General features: G+C 38.2%; 1 protein-coding gene across 14 annotated transcripts in view; it reads right to left on the bottom strand.

The window, feature by feature from the left end:
• Nucleotides 1-26,557, bottom strand: part of TCF12 (transcription factor 12) — a 174,085-nt gene that overhangs the window by 11,260 nt on the left and 136,268 nt on the right. For 8 of the 14 annotated variants that reach the window (XM_040600204.1, XM_040600208.1, XM_040600202.1 and 5 more), the window contains 8 exons: nucleotides 19,489-19,594; nucleotides 18,189-18,328; nucleotides 17,723-17,867; nucleotides 16,146-16,210; nucleotides 11,868-11,946; nucleotides 7,232-7,305; nucleotides 6,238-6,309; nucleotides 5,289-5,495 (listed from right to left, as the gene is read on the bottom strand). In XM_040600204.1, coding sequence (XP_040456138.1) covers nucleotides 5,289-5,495; nucleotides 6,238-6,309; nucleotides 7,232-7,305; nucleotides 11,868-11,946; nucleotides 16,146-16,210; nucleotides 17,723-17,867; nucleotides 18,189-18,328; nucleotides 19,489-19,594 — 888 coding nt within the window. The remainder of the gene's footprint in view (nucleotides 1-5,288; nucleotides 5,496-6,237; nucleotides 6,310-7,231; nucleotides 7,306-11,867; nucleotides 11,947-16,145; nucleotides 16,211-17,722; nucleotides 17,868-18,188; nucleotides 18,329-19,488; nucleotides 19,595-26,557) is intronic. The other 6 variants (XM_040600209.1, XM_040600210.1, XM_040600214.1 and 3 more) reach the window with 3 other exon arrangements.

Here is a 26,557-nt window from a genome sequence, read left to right as displayed (position 1 = left end):
ACTCAGAGTAAGCAGCGGAGCCTGACTCTTTCAGCCTGCAAGACAGAACTTTACAGTGGGAATGTGAAACTCATTCTCCACGCTGAACTTCCAAAAATGAGTCTTTCCCTAATTCTGCCCCGCAGGTTGTGTGTTTTATTATATTCTTCTGGTCATGCTTAGTCCTAACACATGAGGGTGCTTTTATTCAAGCTACAGACTATTAATCACTTCAGGGCCAGGTTTGTTCCAAAGTCTACTACTTAAACTCAAAGATTTCTTAAAGCTGTGTACAAATGTAGCAGCTGCCAGAACCCTGGCAACTTTCAAATCTAGAGCTAATCTAAAAGTGATGGATTAGCACATGAGTTCTGATAAAGGCAAAAAATAATTAGAAATAAAACCTGAATTCAAGTCCATGTTCCAGTCCTTTGAAACAAAGCATACAATTTGGATTAACAAGATTTATACAGAATTCTTAAGAGCACAAGTGTTACAAAACTGACTGCAACGTGAATTTTTAGGTCTGATCTGTGATGTACTAGAAAATCCAAACCGGCAAACACAAAAACCCAACCCCGAGGAATTGCTGAAAGTCACTGTATCCCCTTACGAAGGCCAGGAGCTCTGTTCCCTGAAAGCACAACTTATCAGCGACAGCTTCAAGGTGCCAAATTGCATCTTTAGTATCTTAAACAGCGAGTTTAGAAAATGCAGTTTGCTTTTCTTTCCCTGGACTCCCGACTCCCACTTTCCCGAGTAAGAGGCTCTCCCCCATCTGCATTTCAATGGAGCACAACCTTGGGCTGCAAGTCTTCTGAAAGGCATATTATGCCATCCGCTCCAACGCCTTCAGAACAAACAAGCTTGCGACATGTTTTATTACTATTATTTATAAGTAATTCTCAGTCAAATCATTTCCCAGCACTAAGGGTGGCTGGGGCAGTGCATGTCCATGGGCAGGGACCTCCTTGGGGCTCCGAAGCTTCTCGGGCCCTCTCTCTGGCAACAGGGCACTCTTTGCTATGAGTGCTATAACCATTCCCGCTGGAAAAATACTTGGGAAGTACCTGCAGAATACGTGTGGAAGCGCTACCGGCAGCAGCTGCCGGCCCCCCGCTCCATTCCTAACCCCACTGCTCCCACAAACATTTCTCTCTCGTTTCCTGGTGGATTTCATTTCCCAGTGGATTCTGTCTCCCTGCTCCCCCAGTCCCAGCTGGGGACACTCCAGCTGTGCGGGGTGGGGCTGTATTAGCATACAGCTGCATGCCCCAGCCCCCCCCCCCCCCCCCCAGTAACGCCCTGCAGGATTGGTTCCCTAAGCCACGATCTGGGTGCACATTCCCTCTTCCCCGAGCTAACCTCGTCTGATTTTCATGATCCCTCTACAGTGAACCCCAAGCGCGCTCGGGCACACAAAACAGAAGACAAATGGAAAGGCTGGCACGAAACTGAAGTTGTCAGTTGCACACGGCGTTTGTTAAAAACATATTTCAATCACTCACCTTTGCGTATTTTCTCTAGACCATGACAATCTAACACATATTTAGGATTGTCAGCAAATCCAAGAAGTTACAGCTCAATAAATCACAGCTCGGGAAAAAGGAGAGCCCTGCATGCCAGGCTGCGCTGCGGCCGCTTACCAAGTGAGCTGCATTTACTTCTGTGCATTTCAACACCGACTTGTACACAGGACAACCCACAGGCATGCTCAGACTTGTACATTTTTTTTTAAAAAAAAAGTACGAGTGCAGAACTTAATTCAGTTGATTTAAGTGACAACACTTGGGATCTGAAACCAGAAAACCAGTCAAGTGGTTTTGGGAACTAAGTAAGAACTAGACAAATCGTGGCAACTGCTGACACACTGCTGCACGCAGGAGAATCAAACGTGACACATGGGGAAAGGACAGCCTCTGTCCTGGTAACGTTGGCTCTGCATCTCCTGCTTCAGTTTGATTATTGATTTTCAGCTCTTAGCAATAACAGCTTTTGAGAACTAGGAAAAAGAAACTTAAAAAAATAATCAGTCTTTGCTCATATTTGCTATAGATACGTGTACTTTCTAAGCCATGCTAGCTGGTCGATCTGGCCACAGTCAATAACATCATTTTAACTAAGGTGAGTCCAATTAAGACAATGAAAAGGGCTTTGGAATCAAGAGTTTTACACCTCAAGAAAGCTCAAAGCTGTTCAGCAGGATGTTCTGTCTGTGGAGAAACAGCAATACTTGGAGAGCTTTGAGCAAGAGCAGAGGTTGGCGTTGGCAGCAAAGCCACCTCAACCACCCTTTGGTGCTTCTACACTATAGCAGACGCAGGGCAATCGCCGATTTTCTTAGACTCCTGCTATACCTGCAAAAACCCCTGTGACTGAGGGATTGAGTTTCATCCTTAACTGAGTTTCCAGGCCTTTTATTTATTTATTTTTAATCAATTCAGGCTGTTCTTTTTCCATTGTATTACAATGAGAAATAAAAAGCAGCTTGAATAAGAACAAAAAGAGTATTAGTTCTTAACTTTTCAATAATACATGAAATAAAATACAAATCAACTTCAAAGGCCACTTAGCAAATATTTGATGAGTTTGAGATATTAAAAATCTATTTGAGTAAGTCTAATGGCCAGCCCAGCTAAAAAGAAAACAAGACCATTCAGAGAGAGCAGGAAATGAAGTCAACTGGAGTTTTAAAATAAATTTGGCTCAAAAATTAAGCAAATGTTAAAATAAAACCATGTCTGGTTACACTAATTACATAAAAAGGAGTCAAATTACTCATTTCCGAGCTCCTTCTGCCAAGATCATCTTCTTCAAGGGAAATTTAATTTTTTTTTTCTATTTTTTTCCTAAAGAACAGAAATGTTTTGCATAAAGATCTCGCCCTCCCTCGACAAGGAAGTTTCATTTAGTGCTGAATCCCAATGAACGTTTCCTGACCAAAACACCCTACGAGCCTGTCAAACAAGAACAGCTAAACACCCTTACCTATGTTGACAATTCTCATTATGTCGGCCAATACTCACTATTTCTTAACATTTACTGGAGGTCCTCTACAGTGAAGTAGTATTTAATTCCTGAACAAAGTCTAGCTCTTAGAGTTCAGGTGGTGCGTCAAATACTCTGCTCTCCTACATCTGCTATTTCAAGAAAAACAAATAGTAAGTAAGCATAGCTTAACATTAATTGATTATTGAATACTCTAAGTATTACAGCTCATACTTGGGGAGCAGTACTGAAATGCCGTCACCACTAATAAACCAGTTTCCACTGCAGCCAGATGTGCCAACCTCTGCTCTGCATATATCCGAGGACTCCATCCTAAGTCATGCTGAGCTCCTGCAATTGCAAATGATGTCAAAGGGCTCTCTTTGGGGAGTGGGCAAGGCCAAGACAGGATGCCTTCTGTTGGAGCCAATTATTCTGATGTAACAAAATCAAGGTTAATCCAAGAAATTCTTTAGCTGACTCACTTTTCTTCCCAAGCCAAAACTGACCTATAAGCTCATTTCACCCAGTGAGGATGAAATATAAAAGCAAATCTTTTTTGCATTTGCCTAATCCAAGTTTATTTCTAGCAGACAGCAAGCATCCCTCAATCAAAACTGCAGCTCAGTCCTTAGATGATCAATCAAGTCTGTATTACATTTAAGTTACACAATGTCAATTAAACTACAGCAGGCCGAGGAACCTTTATTATTTGGAGAGTCATTTTCCACTGTCACCTATTTTAATGGAAACTGAGTTGATAAAATACTTACCACAGCTTAGTTTAAAAGAGAAACATGAGATTTTTATGTACATTTTGGCACTATCTGCATCTGACTGTATCTGGCTTAGCAATATCAGGAGGTTCCACAAGTCAGATCGAGAACGATTGTGCCACTGCAATTTCAGTCACTCACTTCACCCCACGTCATTAAGACCTAGGAAAAAAGTTTTCTTTTGCATGACTAAATTTCAGTCTGCCCCAGAACACTGCAGAACTTTCCCTTTAACAACATTCTTTAAATATTAAATGAGGCAGTATTAAGAAAATATTCTAAAGTATTTATGTATCACTTCCTTCATTACTAAAAGTAACTGTGAACTTGTATAGAAACCTAAAGTTGGCTAAGAGTTTGGAAAGTACCTCCCTCCCCCAAAAGCCCCCAAACACATGCAGCGTATAGAAAGTAACCAGTTCTTTTTGATGTTTACTGCAGTGGTTCTGAAATTAATATAAATGGATGTGTGACGTGCGAATGGGAGAGCCTGGAACTAATTCTGTTTTATAGAATACAAACCCTTCAGCAATTGGGGTACCTAATTATTTTGATGATAGGTGAAATTTTGCCTTGATCACACAGTACCCAGCTGTGAATCTGTTTTATAACAAAAAATTTCACAGCATGTAACTGGTCTTTAAAATTACGCTGTAAACATGCAAACACATGGCACCACTAAAATAAGCATGTTCTAAAAAGCTCTTTTTCCTTTAAGCAGTTTTGAGAAGGGAGGAATGAAAAGGAAGAAAAAGAGAAGTGAGTAATGCCACAAATAGATTTCCTTTACTACATAATGTTTTTAACATATTTCTGATCTGTGAAAAGCTCGACAACGTTTTTTTCAAAACATTCATGGTTTTAAAGAAACTAAAAGAGATGGATTGAATTATTTCACTCTTCTTGGGGATTAATCTAAAAGTTGTTTCCTTTTCATTGTTACTTACACTACAGCTGTGCTCAAACTCCTTTTCATTTAGAAAAAAAAAAGTTCAGATTTTGAGCCTGCGCACACTATGGTTCCACATTCCACCAGCTTCCTCCCAGTCCTCTGCCAGCATCTGCTATTGAAGACTAGTTCCAATTTACAATAAACAGCTTTTCCAGACCAGAACACTTGAAATTCAGTCCTTCTTGACTGCTTTTCCCATTCAATCTCCCTATTCACCATTTCAAGGAGAAAACTGTTCTGCCAATTATTACACATCTGGAAAAAATGCATGTATAAGCTGAAATGCTCTCAGCAGAAAGTTTCAGCTTTCTGCATATGGTCACAGCAGGATTTTATGGGCCACTGACCAGGCCAAAGCTAAGTTTTCCCATCTTTCTCCTCCCCCCCATTTCTGCCCACCCCCAACCCTCAACCCTCTAATTGGAAACCCACAGCAGGTGCAAGCTGTCTGCCATCTTTTCCTACACAAGAGTCTCAAATAGTTTCTTCCTGCTAAAGGTTGATCTTACAGTCCAACTCACTAGCTCTAAGTCAATTTAAACCCATCAGCTGTAATTGCCCTGCATAAGGACCGCGTTTAAAACCAGCATTACCATTGATGCTTGTCTGTTGGTTGTTACAAGGCTAGATGCTCCGTAATTTGAGTTCAGGCTTCCAATTGGCCCGTTGTGGGATGGTCCCAATAAACTATGTATATCTCCATGGCCACCTGATAGGCTTGTGGAAGGCCCCACAGCATGATTTCGTAGTACATGAATGGCATCATCGAGTCTGTCCAAGCGATCCTCCATCCGCGACTGCTGCGGAGATTGAAGGGGGACAGTAACAGCCATTACTGAACACATTCGCAGACGCATTATGCCATTAACAGTTTCTACCTCGGAGATATTAAAGATAGAAGATGGAATGCAGTTTCAAAAGACTTTGAAAGCACCTACCAGCACTACAAACAAACAGGAAAAAGAAAAGATATCTGGAGATTTTGCTCGAGATAGCATTCATTCCACAAATAGGTGGCAGCTTTTAAAGTGAAGCTTATTATAAGGTTAATGTTACTCAGCTTCTATTACATGGCATGAACAAGAAAAAAGGAAGTGCTACAAAATAAGCTATCTAATACAGGACGAGAAAGCATGATCATAAAATCAGCCTCACCACGTTGGTAACAATTAAGAGAGGCAGTGGCTTTTTGAGAACCTGCATTACAAAAAAACTGGACAAAACTTTAAGTTATCATTTTCTAAAATGGATCTTTAAATAGATTAGATATTTCGGAAATAAAAGCGAGTTCTGTATGTTACTGCAGAGAAGTCTGTCTTAAAATTACTTCCCTTAACAAAAAAAAAAAAACAAAAACAAAAAGACACAGCAGAAAAACCCCAAAGCAAAACCAATTCTGACATTGCAGCTCTCTAGAGAAACAGTAGCGTGTTGGGAGTCAAAAGGTGGGCAATATGCTACACTAATTCAAGTTTTTAATGGGGAATCTGAAGGAAGCATTAATTGAAACACAAAAAGGCACCATCTAAAGTGAAATAGTACCTCACAGACATCCTTTAAGAAGGACATTGCATCTTGCAAATGCTCGTGAAGTTGCTGTTCAACTCGATTTTTCTGGCAAAGTCAAGACAGAACAGGAAGCAAAGCACAGGTTAAGATTAATTCAAAAAAGAGGTGAGGAAACAGCTGATGTGCATGTCAGCAATAAATTGTTAGTCAAGTTAATGCAACAGAGATCTGATTATATTAAGATAAGAAGAGGCTAATATTTAACACTGCAGTTATGTTAGGATTCCAAGATGTACGTATCAATTATATACTTAATTGCAAAAATATTGAAGAAAACTCTTTTAGCTTAAATTTATTCTTGTTAGACAGAAAAAAAAAAATAATTACATCTGTGGAAACTAGAAGTATTAACAGGTAATCAAAACCTTCCCTCCATTTTTTTCCCCTTTCCTTCCCGATGCTGTATCAGAAATTTAAGAAGTCAGTAACTTAAATCCTCTGCTGAATCTTCAAAAGAAGATTTACAATGCTGTAGATTATTTCCTGTGTGTTTTTCTGTAAAATGTTTCATTAATTAATAAACGAACGTTCCCCAATAGCAAATAATAATTACAAATAAAATATATTTAATACTTGAATGACAGTGTAATGAAAACAAGCCCAAGAGACCAACATTTCAGGGAGAGAGGGGGAAGGACAAGTAAATGCAAAGGCACGAAGTCTTTATCTTTTCTCCAGACTGAACTTTAGATAAGAATTAGCTATGGATTTGTGAAAAGGTACCAGAATCTCATAACAGCGCTTTAGCACCAGCTGTCCTCAGCACAGAAGCCTGATGCCCAAGGAACAGATGGTGAAAGACACACCCTGCACGTCTTATATTGTTCAACTGAACAGGCCATTTGTTAGCAAAGAATTCATTTGTAATGCTATCCTACTGTTTCCTTTAATGATATGCAGGATTTACACAAAACCAAGCCTTCAACTCTTAAGTAAGAAGTACTATGTTGCTTTCAACAATTCTTACCAAGGAGTGTAGAGAGTTTTCATAGTTTGGAGACGAGGGGGCTTGTCCTCCACTCCTAGACCACTGACTGGCACCTGTCAAAATTGTCTAGGTTAACGCACAGATTCATGCAGCAAAAGTGGGAAGCAGAGACAGGATTTCTCAACGTAATTAAAATCACCATATTCTGTGTAAAGGTAAGCTAACATATGGGTATACAAAGCAGGACAAATGCCTTCATTCTGCCTTACTGAGGAGTATTTTTTATAGCAGTGACATCTTCAAAGTAGTTCAACATTTAAGAAGTGGTCTAAACACACACACACTATCTGAAATACCTGCCTTCTGCCAGTGTCACCATAAAAAGCTTGCTGAATTTTTTCTTCTTCAGATTATTTTCAGTATATGTAGGCATATCTTTAACAGTGTTACAATACAGAACAAAAACATTTAAAGATGACACTGAATTAAGGGTAACAGGAAAACCATTTTGATGACACCTCTCTACTAAACAAGAAAAGTTAATATATGCCTAAAAGTTTCCTTTCTCTGGTCTAGTTCTACACTATGCCATTTTAGATTACAACACGTTCTAAGTTTAGAGGGGTAAAACCACACTCAAGTTATTCCCATTTGTAATTTCTCATATATTTAAAGGTAATTTGGCAGCTAAAGAATCATTGTACAACAAATCGACAATTATATCCATATTACCTATACACTGCAAATTCAAACACATATCCATTCTAATCTGACATAAGTACACCCAATTACCATGTCAAATTTAAAAACTACTAGATGTGAAATGCAGTAACTAATAAAGCAGTACTTTTAAAACAAAGCCTGAAGTAGTACAACATGTATTTTTCTCACCAACTAATAATGCATCTTTTATAAAGATACTACATGAAATTCTATGGCCATTAGAGACAGCTTCCTTTCAGCCATACAAATGTAATAATAAAGCAATTACATTAATAAATTATGGACATACAATCCAAAGCAGCTCATTAAAGGAAGAGCCTGTGGGCTTGTTCTTTCAATAACAGCCAGAGCTGTACGTCTGGAAAACTGGGAAAAGGTTTAATAACATTACAGTTCCTTTGTTCAGAGAGCTGCAAGTAGTTACCTTTTAAAGAAAGGGTTTTATTTAACAAAAACAGTACAGCTTGCAGAGCTATTAAAATACCTAAATATTCCCTTTCTAATTAAAAAAAAAATAAACCATCTCCAATTTCATAAAAGCCCAAGGCTGCCATAACTGTGCTGGAATTCTCTTTTAAAATATAACGACATCAGTGAGTAAGTATAATTACCAATTTTCACTTCACACAGCTACTCTGGGTCTGGATCTGTAGTCTCCCTCCGCATTACTGTCATTCCTGAACTCGGGAACAATGCTTGGAGCCCCGCTTGTTTTGGCAAAGCATTAACGAAACAACTTTAGAACATTTCAGCTCAGTGTAATTTCAATTTTTTTTCTGGTTAAAACTCTGTTTTCAGAGACAAGGCCATAGTCAAGGCTTTGAGAGTGCTCACAACTAACAGGACTAAGTGCACTACTTCCTACAATAAAGCATCAGCTGAATATTAAGCAGAAAGGCAATTAGTTAAGAAAAGCAGAGACTCAACACTTGTGCATCTAGTCTGATGAGTTTGGTGGGTTTTTGTAAACGACAAAAGGTACTATTACTTAATGTAAACCCAGAACAAAACTCCCGAGTGGGACTCGTCACAAAGGAAGCAAAAAGAAAAGGGGGGAGGTGATACTCAAACGGACAACCCAACTGCAACCTGCAGTTTTTAATCACACCTCTAGTCATGCTAGTGCTCTTTCTGAGCGGTGGCACACTGTCTCCATGTCTGCGCAGGTTGCCAGATGGCACCGATTTCCTGCTTTTCTCATTCCGCTCCCCCCCTCCTAGAAGTTTGTGCATGAAATCCACCAATTATGTTAAAAAGCATCCTGGCACCACAAGCCCTGCAATTAACAACTGCAGCTTTTAGTGCAGCACCAACATAGCAGCATGAAAAAAAACAAATAAGCCAGGCAAGTGTTCGGATTTACAGGGGTCATCGATAGTAATCACTGTAGTATTGTTCCTACTCTTAGTCTCCCCAACACTAATCCTCCAGCTCCCCTTTCAAACACACATGCACACTGGAGTCGGCGGAGGGCTGGTTTGGCATCCTCAGAACCCACCGAACCCTTCTGAATACCTCTGATCCTGGCAGAAGGATTCTTAAAATGCCGAGGCTCCCACCATTCAGATCCGTATATAAACTTCACATACATATACAGAATCATTAAAACTATGCCCAGAGCTTAGCTTCTCGCATGTTTATGTAAAATTAGAAATTAAATGAGGGCAGGGAAGATGAGACACACACTATTGTCTCCGAATACTTGGGGGTTTTCCATCGTGTTGCTCTCAAAGCTTTTACTTAAGTGAGTAAAACAATGTCATCAGTCCTTATTCAGTAACGTAACAGCCATTTAATAGCCAAACATGAGCTGATATACTTTTAAGTGTCTCATTTTAAGTTACTGTCTCTCAATACTTCAAATTGCAAATACAGTGCTCCTACTGTAATTTACAATTAAAGGATAGGTAAATTATGACTTAGTCATATCTATAATAATAAGAATGCTAAATAAACAAAGAACTGCAAAAGAGGAAAACCACAATGAAGGCTAAAACACTCCAAAATATATTATTTTAGCATACATAAAACATTTGTTTTATCTGCAATAACTTTTTGGGTCAGGACAGAAAATGGCAACCAGGAGTATAAATAGCAATAAATATAGTAGTAATTACTTTACATTGTGCTTCACTGTCTTCTTAGTTACTCATCTGGGAATAAAGATAAAAGTCCAGATTCATAAATGAAGGTAATTAACTACTGGAGCAATTTACCAAAGGCTTGATAAATTCTATATCACCGGAATTAAAGGGGGCGGGGTGGGAGGTTAGAACTGTAAAGCAGATGCTAAGTTTGTGCCTGACAAGGATTTCAATATTATTTGTTTACATCTACTACTATCTTAGCCATCAGAATCCAGAAGAAGGAATACAAATCAACGTGAAAATTTTGGAGAGTTTTTACATTTGATACTGGTTCCAACAAAGGCATCAACAGCAAAGGGAAAACTCAAACTTTAGGGATCTCAAATTTACATTCTGAAACAAGAAATCAGCTAGTGCTTTCACGCTTACAAAATAAGGTGTGGTATCTAATCAGGAACTCCAATAGGGTTCTTTAAAAAATTTAAATACTTTGAAACGTCAGAACTTACTTCCAGCCACAAAGTATTTTCAGTATTTGCTTTGATGTTAAAAAGAAAATAATAATAATTTTCTGGTCTGATCTGCCTGTTCAGTACAACACAGATACACAAAACATTTTTTGTCAACTGTAATCACTAAATCAAAAATCCCATTAATCCCATCATTACTCAAGTCAACATGGATTTTTCAGTTATAGAAAAAAAATGCCCAAAGCAGCTGCTCAGGAATGCCCTGTCAGATATTCATTAATCCATTAAGTCCACAGAAAACCAGAACGGTGTCCATTAAATGTGTGTAAAGTATGAACGATGAAAGTTTTCTGAGTGACACTGCGTATCTAGATATGCACAGTCACATACATATGTATATGACACCATTTTGCGTGCAATAACTTTACTAATTTATTCATGTAGATTACAGAAGAGTTCAGCTAAGCTTATTCTGTACACCTTTCACTGTAAGTTTATTCTATTTTTTTATAAAAAGCAAAACACACTTGCAAAAAAAAGTGACCAACAGCCAGAAGGCTGTAGGGATATATTAAACAACCGAGAATGGGCAAACAAGACTGTTGTATAAACGTTAAATAATTTAAATTGTACTATAGGAAAGAACAGGGTTAAAGTTACATCATCTTGCATGTAATTCTAGTTCTTTGTTAAACAACAAATTTAAGTCAATGGAGCTTTCACAGTCCTCTCTATATGGAGAACAGCTGTTCAACTTTTACTAGACAGCTGAGGCCACAGTGTCTGTGAAAGCTGCACTACCACTAATAGCTGCAGGCAGCTGCCCACAGTTCATCTCCACACTGGAATGCTTCTTCCCACATTCACACTACAAACACACAAAGCACAGGTGACAGAGGTGGCTGCAATACACAGCATTTACTTCAAAAAATGCCAGAAATTCCTCTCCCATAGAATGAAAGCATTCATGAAAGATATGAATGGAAAGCTATCTTATGTAAAAATTGGATAGTCGCATAGCCTACTATATTTTCATTAGAGAGAACACACATCTGCTGGGTTTGTCACTGGAAGCTGCCACAGAATTTTAACATATAGCTTTAATAAACAACCTCAACCAACTCACTCTCTGTACTGGTATCTTTATAGCTGTGATAGTACATGGTCATTCATTATTTTCAAAGATTATTTTAAGAAACTAATTTTCAAAGCCAGTTGCCAGAATTTAAGTGGATGCTCACAACAAAATAGTGAAGAATCTAGGTTTAGTGCAATGGAAAAATAAACAAAATACAGAAGTAATTATGCGAGGAAGCTACTGCTGATTTCACTGTGATTCCAAAGAGGATGTTTTCAAAACAACAAATAAATTATTGACAAATGGCTAGTCTCTACCTGTAAGAGGCGATGGTGATCCAACTGGTGTTGATGGATTCGATGGAAAACTACTGCTGGTATGATCAGGAGAATAAATCTAACAACAGACAAAAGAGATTGCATATCAATACGTGTTAGAATACACAGTAAAAAAAATTAGCTATTGGGATTCCTTTTCACGCTTTTAATTGTCACTCGATGCTGGACTGAAAAAAAAAAAATTGATCCTTCAATCACAGCTCTGCTTTATTACACTCAAGGCTCTAAAAATGTCCAGAGAACTTTCATTTTCAAGCAGCTGTCAAAATAAGCACAGACTGTATTTGATAGCGACACAAGTATAACTGATCTTCCTGCCACTTCAACAGCAGCAGAAATTACAGCCTTTTTATCACCGAAGGGGAACAATATATTTAAGAGTTAACAGCACACAATGACAACAAATAAAACTTCAGGAAAATGTGGAGAAATAACGACTTCCCAAAATTTAGAGAGAAAAGATTTTAGCAGTCGACACATGTTATCTTATAAAAATTAGTCCTTCACAAGAGAAAATAGCAAGAAGGCATTCAGTTCTAGTTACTGTTTGTACCTACCAAACAAAACTCATCTGAAATTTTGTTGCTCTTGTTATGTATTGCAGCACACACCAGTTTTCTCTTATTTCTGTATCAGTTCCTCCCTTGAGATACTAAACCTCACCTTGCAATAATTATTTCCTTGCTATTAAATGTAATTTAAAAGTCTTGATAAAAACAGAAGACATAATCCTGAAAGCTTTAATTAAAACTTAAAATTTTAAGATTCTTGGAAAATTCATTTTGTGAAGGGAACTGAATAGGTTTAGAGGCTGACTATGGACTTTAGAGCATAATTTTATGGGTCACCAGTTCAAAACTGTTTTACTTGAGCAGAGACCAGGATTTGTTAGTCAGTTAAAAAAAAATCTGCACTAGCAGTGTGGTTGATGTTTCTTCATACAGACAATGTGACATTTCACCATTTAGCTGACAATGAACCAGGACTCGGTTAAGCTGCATATTGCATTTTCTGAGCTGACGAAACCAGGGCCCAATAAACCACACGCTCCTTCCTGGGCTATCATACTTTCTCACTACAAAAGACCCATCAGTTCCCTAGGGGAAACACCTCCTCCTTTTTATACATGCTAGAAAGAAAAGACATCTAAAAAAAAAAAACTACCTCAGACCATTGTACAAAATTCATGCATTGCACATTGTTATAAAAATAAATCATCTTGGGCGTCAGTATGGGAACTGTAGAGAGTTCCTGACAGGTAAGATACAGAAAATAAAAGTGACACCAGAACAAAGGCCACCAAGTTTCCTTTGAAACAGGTCATTTTCCACTACTCTACCTGCCCATTTTAATTTGCTTTATTTTAGATGACGGAAAACCTACGTTGTACCAAAGCCACAACTAAAACACAAGGTCAGAATTCATTCTGCATGCAGTCCCTGGCCGCTGTGCTGTTAAATGACCAATGATGAACAACCCTGACACCTTCTGCCAGGCTTAAACGGTAACATGACTCATTTTACTGCAACAAATAAGACTCCTCCTCCTATCAGTCATGGTCCATTCCAATCAGCAGGGTGCCAATATGCCAGGGTCTAATGAAAAGGCTCTTAGACAAAAGCTGCACAATTGAGAGCCTGCAGAGCCAAACCTCGGAGCTGTTAGTCCAATTTTTTAAACACTACAGTGTACATTTCAGTTAGGCTTTGTTATGTTAATGTTATTGAGTCTAAAGCAACAAAGAAACTTAATTCATGAATCACTTTTAGAAGTCAACTTCCCTACATTTTCTTTTCCTTTGTGAGGGGACCAGTGGCTATTTAACTACTGAGACCGTACAAAGGCCTTTACCCTAGTTCTGAGGTAGGAATCAAAACATAAGTTATCACAAAGAGGTCTGATATAATCAACAAAGTTAAACAGTCCTCCTGTTTGATCTCCTCTAAATTAAAGACCAAGTGTTTTGATTTGGCATTAGGCAATGAAATAAACCAGATGTTTCTCCTGCCATATAACCCTCCATGGGCACAATCTTAAAGGGTTATTGTTTGGCAAATGTTCAGGGAAACACATTAGAAATGGCACGAATACCCAGATTTTCTTTTCTTTCTATCTATACTAGTTCATTATCCAAACTAATGCATAATCCACAGGGCTTTGGGAACTTTGTGTAAATACTTTCATGTACAATTCTCTTTCTTGCCTACCCTGAGATTAAGACCACAATTATCCAGGCTTAAACCTAAAATAAAAGAACCTTTGCAAATGTATTATCTGGCCTTACATGTTTAATCACATACTATTCTGTATGGTCTTTAATACCTAAACTGAAGAACAAATGTCGTATCCTCTGATGTTTCACACATGAAAGGCCTATTGTGAGATGCACATCAACAGAATTTCAGAACTACAAATTCCTCTCAACAGTTGTGGCAGTAGCATTTAAAATCCTGACAGAAAGGCACATAGCGTCGTCTTAGGGGAGAAAAAAAAAGTCAAGACAATCCCAGTATTTAAACAAAACTTTGTTCAAACAGCAAAATATGCTTTATTCACTAGCCATCAAAATTCATGTGCGCTAGCTTCACCTGCAAGAGAGACCACCTCCCTCTTCTCCACAACCATGAGCTGTGCTCCTTGCCGAACCAGCGCAAGCAGCGTGCTGGTTGTGCGCGTGTTGCGGGGTGCGGGGGAAGCAGATGGATGAGGCGAGGGATTTGAAGTGTGCAGACTATGGCATGCACTGATAGAGCAGATGGAATGCATCACCATCAGCTATGACAGAAATGATTTATGGAATGACCTGGCTGCTCCTGCCAAGCAACAACACAGGATGACAGAAACAAGTTTCTATGACAACCAGAGCCCACCCACCAGTTAAGATTAAACATTTCTGCCCTGACTTCCACTCGCAATATATTTAGAGTTCTTCCTCAAAACATCAGCCTGGTTTTCTCAGCTAGTGACTTGGGCAAAAATACCTGAAAGGATGAGAAAAATAATTTAAAACAGGAGAGCAGTGGAAAACGTCACAAAGTCCCGCAGGTCTAACTGGCCAGCGTGTCAGACTTACAACAGAAATTTTGGCCAGGCTGCAGAGCAGCAGTCATCCTACTACGTCTGCAGAGCAACGAGCAGCCTGAACTATGTAAGCACTGCTATTTCTAGGAGTCAAAACTATCCCAGTTTTTTTCTGACAGGTCTCAAACAGACAAAGAGAGAGTGTTAACTGCCTTCTGGACTCCTGAATTGTTATCAGCTTGCTGAATCCCCAAAAGCAACAAGGACAACATTTTTCTGCTCAAAGCCAGTAGGTCAGAGTTCTCCTACCCAATATGGATATTGCAGACATTATCAGATCTGGTAATCTTTTAGCATATGACCCTCTGAGGGATGCAAGGGTAACAGGATCTGCACAAACATACACATTTGCATTCACTGGTATGAGGTGAGGGAGGCAGAATCCAACCCAGGAATGGTCTTTTGGGGCTGCAAAGTAGTCATTTCTATCTTTTAAATCAGATTTGGTTTCCCTATTTGCTACATACAAGAAATATGAAATGCTCCCCCAGCCCCCACTCCTAACTCTGACACTTCTGCTACACTGTATCAATTATTGTTCTATAAAAAGTACATCTGACTGTATTAATGCAAAAGTAATTGCTGTATGTTTGCATATGCAAACAAAGCTTACAGTAGACTGAAGATACTTGCAATGTTTTACATTATCTACGTTATTCCAACAAGAGTTAAAGTGTTTAAACTTTATGCACATACAGCTTTTTAAAGGCTATTCCATAAATTACAACTATACAACACAGCATTCAAAACCCCTCAGTTTTATAAGGCCACTGCAAAAACATTTTAAACCTTGAGGCAGGACCTGCTCTAAGAGTAAGGTTAGAAATACTTTACTATATCTAGAACACTACAGAAAAAGAGAAATAAAAAAATCACACCCTAAACTTTTTATGATTATCTTTTACTTCATCTAAACAATATTCTAAGTATAGCTACATATCTGCCCTAAATTTTTCGATCACTTAAAAAAAAATTAAGTAAAAATGAGTCTTCTACAAACAGAACTATTTTTCACTTGTTTTGTAGACATTTGTCTAGTATATAACATTACACCATAGCACATTATTTTAACTTCATACATGAAAACTCCTGATTTGACATTGCAAAATGAATGAACACATAAATAATGGATGCAGCGATCAAAATCAGTCTTTTAGATCTGAATATTCTACTTACAGATGCCAATGCCTTTCCAAGTGCATCACCTGTCTGTGAGCTTCCAGCACCATTTCCTCTGTTTCCTGTAATGTGGAAAGCAAACCAAACACTTATTTTTAAAGCTGAAATTTTATTTACTTTTATTATTTTATTCATCACGTACAGTTGAGCAACCACTTTTTAAATGGATGTTCTGAGGAAGTCAATGTCAACAGAATCAGTTCTCATTATACTTAAAAATTTAATTAAAACAATTAGATTTAAATGTAGATGCTCTCCTCTAAAGTCAAACACAGTATCACCGTGATAACTTCAGGCCCAACAAGTGAAAGCTGTTAGAAAGAAGATTATTTTCTAGGATCACAAACTATTCTTGATGAAACATGAAAAAATCAAAATCAAAATATTGTATTATTGCAGCTTATTTCTAAACTGTTATCACTAAAGCACTGCACGTTTCATTAATTCTCAAAGCCAAATCCACTCAATGGTTCCTTGTGTGCCTCCTTGTTCCCCCTGCTCTAATTCCCCATGTTGTAGTCTCATCTTTATTTCAGAAGATCCCTGAAAAGCTCTTCTCCACCAAGCTTTCTGTCACCCCTGCTCTTAGTTGCATGTCAGCAGCTCTGCATGCCCTTTTGCTCCACACACCACCAAGCAGAGGGGTTGTCTGAAGCCCTGCCAACTGGAAAGACAGAAAGGACCTGAACCCCCCGAAATACCTGCTTTACTGTAGAAGACAGACCCTTTAAAAACTGCATCTTCTTTCTCCAACTATCAATTTTCAATGCTAAGAGAATGTATTTAATGTGAATGTAAGCCATTCACATCAGAAATCCAAATCACAAAACACTTGCTGTTGCAATTTTGTAGCAGACTTGGATTTTCCAGCCTGAATTCCTCATGCAGATTCATTAACCGGGTCCTGCTTGTACAGCTGTACATGTTCCCAAATCAAAGCCAATATAGTCACTTAACAAAATCCCACTTAAAATGAAGCTAAGTGTAAATCATATCAAACTAACTTGACTGTCTACAAGCACTTAATTTCTACCACTGTATCTTAAGATTTACAAGTACGTGCAAGGAACAGATGATCATCCTGTATTTCCTGCTTTCTAGGCAAGCACGGAAGACACTAAACCAGCCACCATGCTGGCTACTCAGTAATCTCTAAATCAGTTAAGTGAGGAATTTATGACACGGTTTATCAAGCTCCCCAAAGAAACAGCCTTCCTGCCTTTCTCTGGCACAGCACCTTGGTGACAGATACAGCAGCTCTAAGAACTGCAGCACCAGTATTACCTATATGACCATGTACATAGACTAAACTACGGAAGGGTAATTGCCATTCAGTTAGATAGATACAGTCTCCCGTGTGAAAATAAATAAACCACTAAGTCTTAAGCTGACTGCAAACCAATTTGCCTCATCTCAGCCATACTGAGGACAGAAATGTCACAGTGATGTGGTACCCTTGATCTACAAGCATCCAATAAATCGAATCTTACTAATTTTGTGCATCATGTAGTGCTAAATTTCAACTTCTTGTAAAACTAAGGAGAAAAAAAAAACAGGCAGAAAGAACTTTTTACCCAGAATATTATCCGATCCATTGACAGGTGGAGTATGTGAGGCAGCTACATAAGGTGAACTGCTGGTACTGCCACGATGGAAGCTAGACATTGGAGGAAGACTGGCATTTATATCTGTAGGTGAGACTGAATGCGGGGGATAGCTCTAGAGAGAAGAGAAACAGACATAAGACATTAGGCGGTCTTTAAAGAAATGTTGCTATTTTAAGATACCACATATACAACACCCAGCTTTTTATTAAAGAAAGGGACTCATCCATCCTCTGAACAGACCACTATATAGACAATGATTTTTACGCATACAACAGACATAAATAGAAAGCCATAAATCTAATACCGTATGTTTGTGGTTTCTGACTACTGGGTTTTTAACTGATATACATGAGCAGCAACAAGAAATGAATTCTGCTAAGTTAGATCTCCATATACAAGTACAAATAACACTTATCTGTACTGTGTATCTTACCAAACGGTCATGTGTGTGCAGGCTGCCATAACTGCTGGACTGGGACATGTGGGAAGAGGAGCCTCCCAGCATCCCACCGTAGCCAGGCTGGCTCATGCCATTGGATGAACTCCAGAGGTCAGAAGAATTGTGGGTCCCATCTTTTTTTTTATTTTTAATAATAGAGAAAACAAGAAAAATACATTTAATGAGAAGTACAGGGTTCTATTTTCCTTCACAAAATTATTTTAAAAGAATACAGAATTCAGCTACCCAACCTAACATTGGCATGGAAACAGTGAGCAGTTTATACTGCATCTTCTATTTTCATGCCACCGCATTGTTGCTATATTTATATATATATATATATATATATAAAAAAAAACAACCAAAAAACCAACAGAGGCTTTATAGCTGAAATACAATCCAACCGCAGCTGAGAAAATACCAAGTACTTCTGCTAATTACACAGACCTTCAGTAAGGCCAGATTTGTATCAAAAGGGTTGATAAAAATTCCAGACTGAAAAAAATAATAAAAAAGGGGGTGGAGGGGAGAGAAGTTTGGCTAAGCAGAGATCATAAACATACAGTACAAAACATCTATTAACCTAAAATAAGTAATTTATAGTCTAAAATACCTTAGTACCATAAAAATATAAAAACATTTAATAATAACAGATTTAAGTAACTGAAATGAGTACATTATATAAGCCTTAAACCCGCAACGTCAATGCAGTTTTCATTCTGTAGCACACACTGAAGTGCTCTGTAAATTCCCATACTGAGAGACTATGCTTTCAGTACGCTCCAAAACCTCATCAGGCTGCAGTACGAGCTAATTGTGTGACGTAATGCCACGGAAATGAATTCTGCTCTCGTTTTGCTCAGTGCAACCCCCCCCCCCCCTTTTTTTTGGCATGCTGGATATACAAGTATTTGAGAACTAAAGACTGTTAGCTGATATTGTACAGTCAAATTCCAGAACAGTCAAGAAGCCCTCACCTCATTTTTCTCTATCACTCCCGTGTACTGCTCTGAAGCCCCTACAAATCAAAGGATGGGGGATTCTGTCCATCTGGCCTGGGGTATAATCCCCCTAAATTTCAGACAGCAATTAATGTCATGAGAAAAAACTTTAAATCAACAGACAGCTCCCTTCATCTAACTGTTTTAAAAGTATATATAACTTTACCACAGGCTCTAGCACAGTATGTTACCTGTACACTTCCTCATCCATTCAGTACACCAGTGGCTGACTGCAGATTTCTACCTAAAGGACAAGTGACATCTACCCATATATTTAAAGTCATTTTACTCACCTTGCATAAAGAAAGTGCTAGCAAACATACTGCTTGGTGGCTTCGGAGACGGGTAACTTGGAGATTCTCTGTTGAAATCATCAGAACTCGGGGATGGTGCATACACCTAAATATTGGAGAGCAATAAAAGGTTAGTAATATTTGGGTGTTGTGCGTTAAAAAAACCCCTTCTTAACACCATACAGGCACAGATAGAAAGCACAAATAAAAAAAGAACAGTGTAGCAAGCTGCAGCATTTGCTGCCCTTGTTTTATTTGCTTTTTAGCAAGTTGCCACAGTACAGAGGAACTACAGTAGAATGATCCTAACAACACACTTTCTGGTGTGCCAACTCAGCCAGGTGGCCTGATAAAAGCCTGAATGCTGATTTTGCTTTCTAAGTGCATGACTCGCACAGACTTGTTGCTCAAGATAAAAAAGCAAGATAAAACAACTGGGCCCCAAACAAATTTTATTTTAAAACAACTGTACGCCTGTTTGAATATTTAATTAGCTGGCATCCCAACAATCAGAAAGAAAAAGAACATCCAGTGACAAATGGAAAGATTTTAATGCAAACACTGTATTATCCATTCAAAAACTTGCACGCCTTTGTACAGTCATCAAAAATACATGTAACACAACTCCTGAGGAATAATCTTAAAACTGCAACATCAAGCAAATTATTTTCACACTGGCCTAGCATTAAAGAAAACCAGCACTGTTCTTTTTTCAGTGTAACACCACGTTGGAACGACCATTCTTAACTTGCAAACAATGAATTTTCTTAACAAGTTAAAAAGTGTAAGATGCCAAATAAACATAATTATTACAAGCCTTTCACCAGTGACTCTAAGAAGAAAGGTAAAACATATTCAGGAATAAGTCATGCCAAATCAACAAAGCCGGTATTCACAGACTCAAGGGCTCTACCCCAAACGTTAGCTGTTCTAAGCAATGCTATTTTTGCATACCAGCATTTTGATCGCTATACAGGATACTGCAATATTAGTGTGTATTAAAAGAAAAATCGGTTTTAAAAAGCAGCAAGTTACAAATATGGCAGCAAAGAATACTAAAAACTTAACATTGAGGATGTTTTTTGCCACAGAGTAAAATATGTGGGTTTTATTTTTTTAATCTTTCACCTTACTTGTAAATACCTAAGGCTTCATAAAGACATACGATAATTTAAAGCTTATATAATGCAACTTCCAAAGTGCGCTATGCCCTAAAATCCAAAAGCGAGGCACACGCGTGTTTCTATAACATTCACATCTCTTGCCTTGTCTTTCTGGGATGTTGTTTACCAAGCAGAAGAAGGGCCAGGAAAACCAAGCCGGCCCACAAAACGAGCGCAAGTTCCCTGAAAGGGAGCCATTGTTCTCCTGGAGGGGGCCTGTTCCGATACGGATATTTAGAAAGTGAAGTGGGCAAGTCCCGCTGCCATTTGCATACCAATACCCCTCCTCCCCGCTCCCAAATGCTTTTCTAGCCTGCTGTTGTCAGACCAAATGGCTGGGCATGTGCCTGCAGACAGCACTCTTTTATATCAGAAGGGCTGATTTACCACTCGCTTCGACTCGTTTTACATCTACAGAATTTCAACAAAATCTATCAAATTACAGTTTGATGGAATAAGGACTGGGGCGCAAGGAATTAAGCCAGGGCATAGCTGTCGATACGAGCCATGTGATGAAAATAGCAGCAGGTAAAAAGCCACCTGGCAAAAAGGAATCAAGTGGAAAACTTACAAACTTTTAGTTGCATGTTTGTTTTAACGTTTTGGGGTTTAAAATCAAAATAAATGCAAGTTTTTTTAAAAAAGGAAGTCTTTTGGAGAGCTTTTGGTCTTTATTTCACTTGCAAATTTTCAGTTTATGGAATAAATGTAAAATAGAGATGCTTACCAAACCTGAGTGACAGAATGACAATACATTATAAGCAATATTAACAGTGCATATGTATTTACTATATATGATGAACGCATGTATAGTTCATCAGACATATTTTAGCAGAAACGTCACTCTTGTCAAATTGTAAATACTCACACTCATAAGACTGCAAACATATTAGGCAAAACTGGGCTTAATTTACAAGTTCTCTGTTGTGCAGAATAACGCAGCATATGCTATAGCTGATGGATAATCTATCACTGTCACAGGACAGCAGTGGAAACAAAGCTTTACGACATTTTAGCACCGCCATGGAGATGTACACTGATTAATGCAAAATCACCTACAATGACGAATTATACTTCTTTTAAATTTTAACATTATCAATGAGATTTGTAAACACAAGCTTCAGACTGAAATTTTAACATTTTACATAAATGGGTTATTTATTAAAACTGATTAAACACTATCTCAAAAGGGAAATTAAACTAGAAAACTCCTACAAACATATCATTTACAGATACATATGTACAAGCCATTAACATAATAAAAATATTATGAATTATATTAACGTAAAAGAGGCCCTTCTAAACAGCTACATGAAAGACCTAGCACAGACACATAACTTTATATAGTTTCTGCTTGTTTTGGTATCTTAACTATAGCTTGCAAAAACATAGCTGCAATGTTATGAAGCTGCACTTGTGCCAGTCTAGATTTTTCAGATCAAAGGGTTCTTGCGGCAAAACACAACTGATGTGGTCTCAAAGACTTCATTAACTCCAGATGTGGGGAAATAGCCAGCCAATTCCACAAAAGGAGCAAGTCTCTTTTAGTTACAATCAGAACTACCCACAAATTAAAACCAGGCCTCTGATGTCATCTGATCACCTGCAGATGAGTGCCAGGTTTTTTTCTGGTTAATGACCTAATCATAATTTTTATGTTGTGTTACTGCAAACAAAATTTAAAAGCAAAGGAGAAAATTTACTAAGATTAACCTGAAGTCCCCAAGATGTAAAATATGTAAGTTTTAAATGAAAGAGTTGGGTTTAAAAAACAAACAAACAAACAAACAAAAAACAACACACCAAAGATAAAATTTGATTTTTAAGTCGGGAAGCGACGTATCGGGGTGACTAGTTTGCTCATTCTGAAAGCCCTGCATGCACTAGGACCCCTACCCAGCAAAACGCAGCTTTCAGGGCTGCCAGCCCGCAGGAGGCTTGCACGGCTGCACCACAGCTCCCTGGTCTGCGCCCTGGTTAAAGGGCTTTCTCTTCTGCAACAGCTCAGTAGGGCAGTTATAAATATGATGTGGCTGCTCAAGACGGCCTCTTTTAGCTATTAAACTGATAACAGGGACATCCAGGAGGCATCAAACCAGTTTTTCCTGGCTGACATTCCCACTAAGACAAGGAACTGTCAAAAGGTCAGCTTGTCTGCAGAGTCTCCTTGAAGAGGGTTGTCTCCAGCAGGTAGAAGAGGAGCCCATCTGCTAATCCCGTGACACCAGGCCTGAAGGCATCGGATGTGTCTCCATGCTGACAACCAAAACACTGATTATGAATGGGAAATTCCCTCCCAATAAACACAGGCCAAAACCAGTTTTTTTTACACGGCTTATCAAGTGGAGGACTTGACTTTTTTGGAGCTGTGCTAGAATATCCATCAATTCTCATGCTGAAGTACTTCTGAGGGAAGTAGGACAAATGAGCTGCAAAGGACATCAAGTCAGAGACCCACACTGGCCTCTTCCACACCCTGAACTGGTTTATGCTTCTCCAGTGGGAAAGGCAGGATGACAACTAAGATGTTTTTGAGGGGGGGTGGTGGGAGCTGAGAAAGCATTATCTGTACTACATCAGGTTTAAGCAAAACAAACACATCATCCGATTCTGAAACCTGCCCTGGTGATTAACATACCTAATAAGCACTATCATGAAAGTTACACAGACCTAATATATCTATGGCATATCAAAGGATTACACAGTGTGTTTACTCATACAGGTGCCAACAACATGAACATTAATTAAAAGATCTGCGTTTACCAAATTTTATGCTAAGTAAAACTTCCAAGTCTCATTCTATAAATGCATTTAATAAATATAACACTTAAGAGTCCTCCTGCTGGCAATACTTCCTCTCAGGCAGTTTTCCTGTAACCTGTTTCAAATTCTTAAATATTTATCAATGTTTAAGATTAATGTTAAAAGCAGATTAAAAAATAGCAATGAAGCAACCAATCCTTACTTCTGATGAGCTCACGCTATCTCAAGACCAAGGCTCCCACCACGCATACTGTTTGTGGAATTATGAATTATGTTACTCATTTAAGCCTAGTTATTAACAATTCTTAGAAGTTCAGGAAAATATTTATCAAGCTGCTGGAGACAAGAGAATTTTTTTTTGAAACCAGCAGAGATGGATAACCTATTCTGTAGCTTGTAAACTCTGCTAAGTAGCCTATCTACATTCCATCAGCATCAGTCATGCACTAAGCAAGTGCGCACTGATGAATGATTTGTACATGTGGCAAAATTTTACAGTGTATTATCTGCAGGTTTTGCGGCAAAAGCTAATTCTGCTGAAAGGCTGCTCTGGGAAAAGGAATCTTGTTTTCATGTTTATTATATCTCTGACAAAATCATGCACTAAAACTTCAGGAATGAAGAATAGTAACTATAGTTTTCCATGTTCCTCTTTACAGCAAAACAGAAGCTGCCAAAAAACCAAAATACAACCCCAAAAACCCCAACCCACCCTAATTTCTTGTTCAGCTGATATTTAAGCAAAATGGTAAAGTGAAAAGCCCTAGTATACAAGATCAGGATACCATATCCTCAGTCATTCTTTTTGTTTCCAATACCAGGTGTAAAGGTTCATACATTTTAAAAATTCTTCTCAGCACCCAGAACGAAAATAAAACACCTCTTTAGGAGAACAGAGCATCAGTCTTGTCTGCAAATCCAACGACAATTTTTAGGGAAGGTATAAAATTCAAACTCCTTGAAGTAGCTAAACCAATTCCATCTTAAATAAATGTTTATGCAGTTTAGGCATGCTATACATGCCTATTTGGGTATTTTTGAAATGCAGAATCCCACTGCAATGATACACAGCAGCAATACCTCCTAGCTTCTTCCCCAGTAAATGACAATTTTAAAGTCATGTTAAAACCCGATAGGCAAACTTACCAAAAATGCCAAATTCAGTATATAGAAACCTTTTGCTCCTTTCTTTTGATTTTACTTCATTTTTTAAATTGTAGTGTGAGGCAGAGAGGGGAGGAAAAAGAAGGTAAGGCAGCAGACACACTGCCGTAACAAAAATACAGAGTGCTTGAAGATATTTTTTTTATTTTGTTGCTAAGTAAAATCTCTTCCCCACACTTGTTAAACTACACTGTTACTAAAGGATGTATCCAACTACGTCTTCAAAAATTCGGGATTAAATTCAGATTTTAAGGAAGAAAAAAAAAAATGGACAAACTGCAACTAATTATCCTGCTTTTTAGCCTGTCCCCTGTGTTTCAGAAGGCCACTCTAGCTGTGGCTGGAATCCCCATCACGAGTATTGACCACAGGAAGGTGAGCAGCAGACAGAACACTACCTTTTGCATTTGTTTCTCTCTTCTCTGAACTCACTAGTACTCTCAAGTTTCTATACCTCCGACACAGATTATTTCTGCAAATGGACTTCAACATGCACATGATTATGAAAGCAAATGAGGGTGTGTTACTCTTTGGTGCTCACATTTTGAGAAATATAGATCCATCCAATACAGCACCTGATCCCATCCCTGGCTGCTTTCATTTGCCCAGGGAAACGGATGTAACCTTCACTTTAAAGCATCAATAAAGCTTGTTGCAGACAAGACACCCTTCTGGCAGGGGACCACTGCTCAGTAGACTGGCAGTTCAACCCAATGGAGTGGAGCAGAGGAAACTCTCTTGGGCTGATGCATTGTAGCTCATCGCTTTTTTTAGTGGGATGGGGAGGGGAAAAGAGAAGGGAAAGGAACCAGGGGTGGGGGGAGAGCGGAAAATCCAGCTGACCAGTGTTTACTACCTCTCTTTATTCAATGTCCACAGCCGTGTACCCCTAGAGATTTTCCAGATGATCTTATATTTGTCCTGACTTACAAATGTTAGCTTTGACCTTGCCTAAGTTGCTGTGGGCAGCATATGGTACAGAACAGCTTTAATTGTACTTTTCTCCCTGTATACTAACTGGCCCAATACTAATAAAAGCAGAATTGAATTGTTCTTTTTAGCACCTGCTTGCTCCAAAATTTACAAATTGAAAGCATTTTACATTGAGGTTAAAAGACTCTGTACATTATTTATTGCATAACAGCTACAGAAAGGCCTGCTGTCATGTCATCTAAGCATCATACAATATTATTAACATGTTTCTCTCTGCTTTAACTATGAAAGTGAAGGCTGCAAGGCAGGCATTTTCTCCACTAAAATAAATACCCAAATATACACATATATACTCACACCTGTGTGTATTTATTCCTCTATACACACATACCCATATGTATGTATGCACACAAAGAAATGCATTTATAAGTCTTTTACACTCAAAATTCTCAAGAAAAAAAAACATTTTCTCGAAAACCCCAATATAAACTAGTTTACAAAAAAAAACACAACACAAAACACCCAGTCACAAAGCACTATGTAAGATACAAAATATATACATGTTGATTTTTTCCCGAGTTTAAAATACACACTGTAGAAGCCTACCGTGGAAAGGTGCAGTAACACCACTTTAGAAAAGGGTTCAAAAATCTCAGCCTATGCTGAGAAAAAAAAATTATTCAAAAAAACACTCATAGGCTGGTATATCAAATTAACCCATACAATGTGCATAATACAAGAATAATGTGTAATATATCCACAGATCTATTCTCATACAAAGCAGCAGTCATAGGTGCTATAAAGTAAAATTAATCAGTGTTGTTCCTTTAAATCACTTATTTTGGCGATAACTGACACATTACGGCAAACTATATAGAAATAATTCTATAGTACATTTAGAAAATCTATTTCTAAACTTGTAGGTGAACTGAAAAAAGTGGGAATCTTTGAAGTCTGTACTTTATGCATAAAAAAGATAAAACATCTATTACATAAATATTATTTTGGTGCTATTGCGTTTGAGAAAATTTAAATGAAAATGCCCC

The sequence above is a fragment of the Falco naumanni genome, chromosome 7 (genome assembly GCF_017639655.2).
Source record: "Falco naumanni isolate bFalNau1 chromosome 7, bFalNau1.pat, whole genome shotgun sequence".
Classification (NCBI taxonomy): Eukaryota; Metazoa; Chordata; class Aves; order Falconiformes; family Falconidae; genus Falco; species Falco naumanni.
This window is presented reverse-complemented; position numbering and strand designations above follow the sequence as displayed.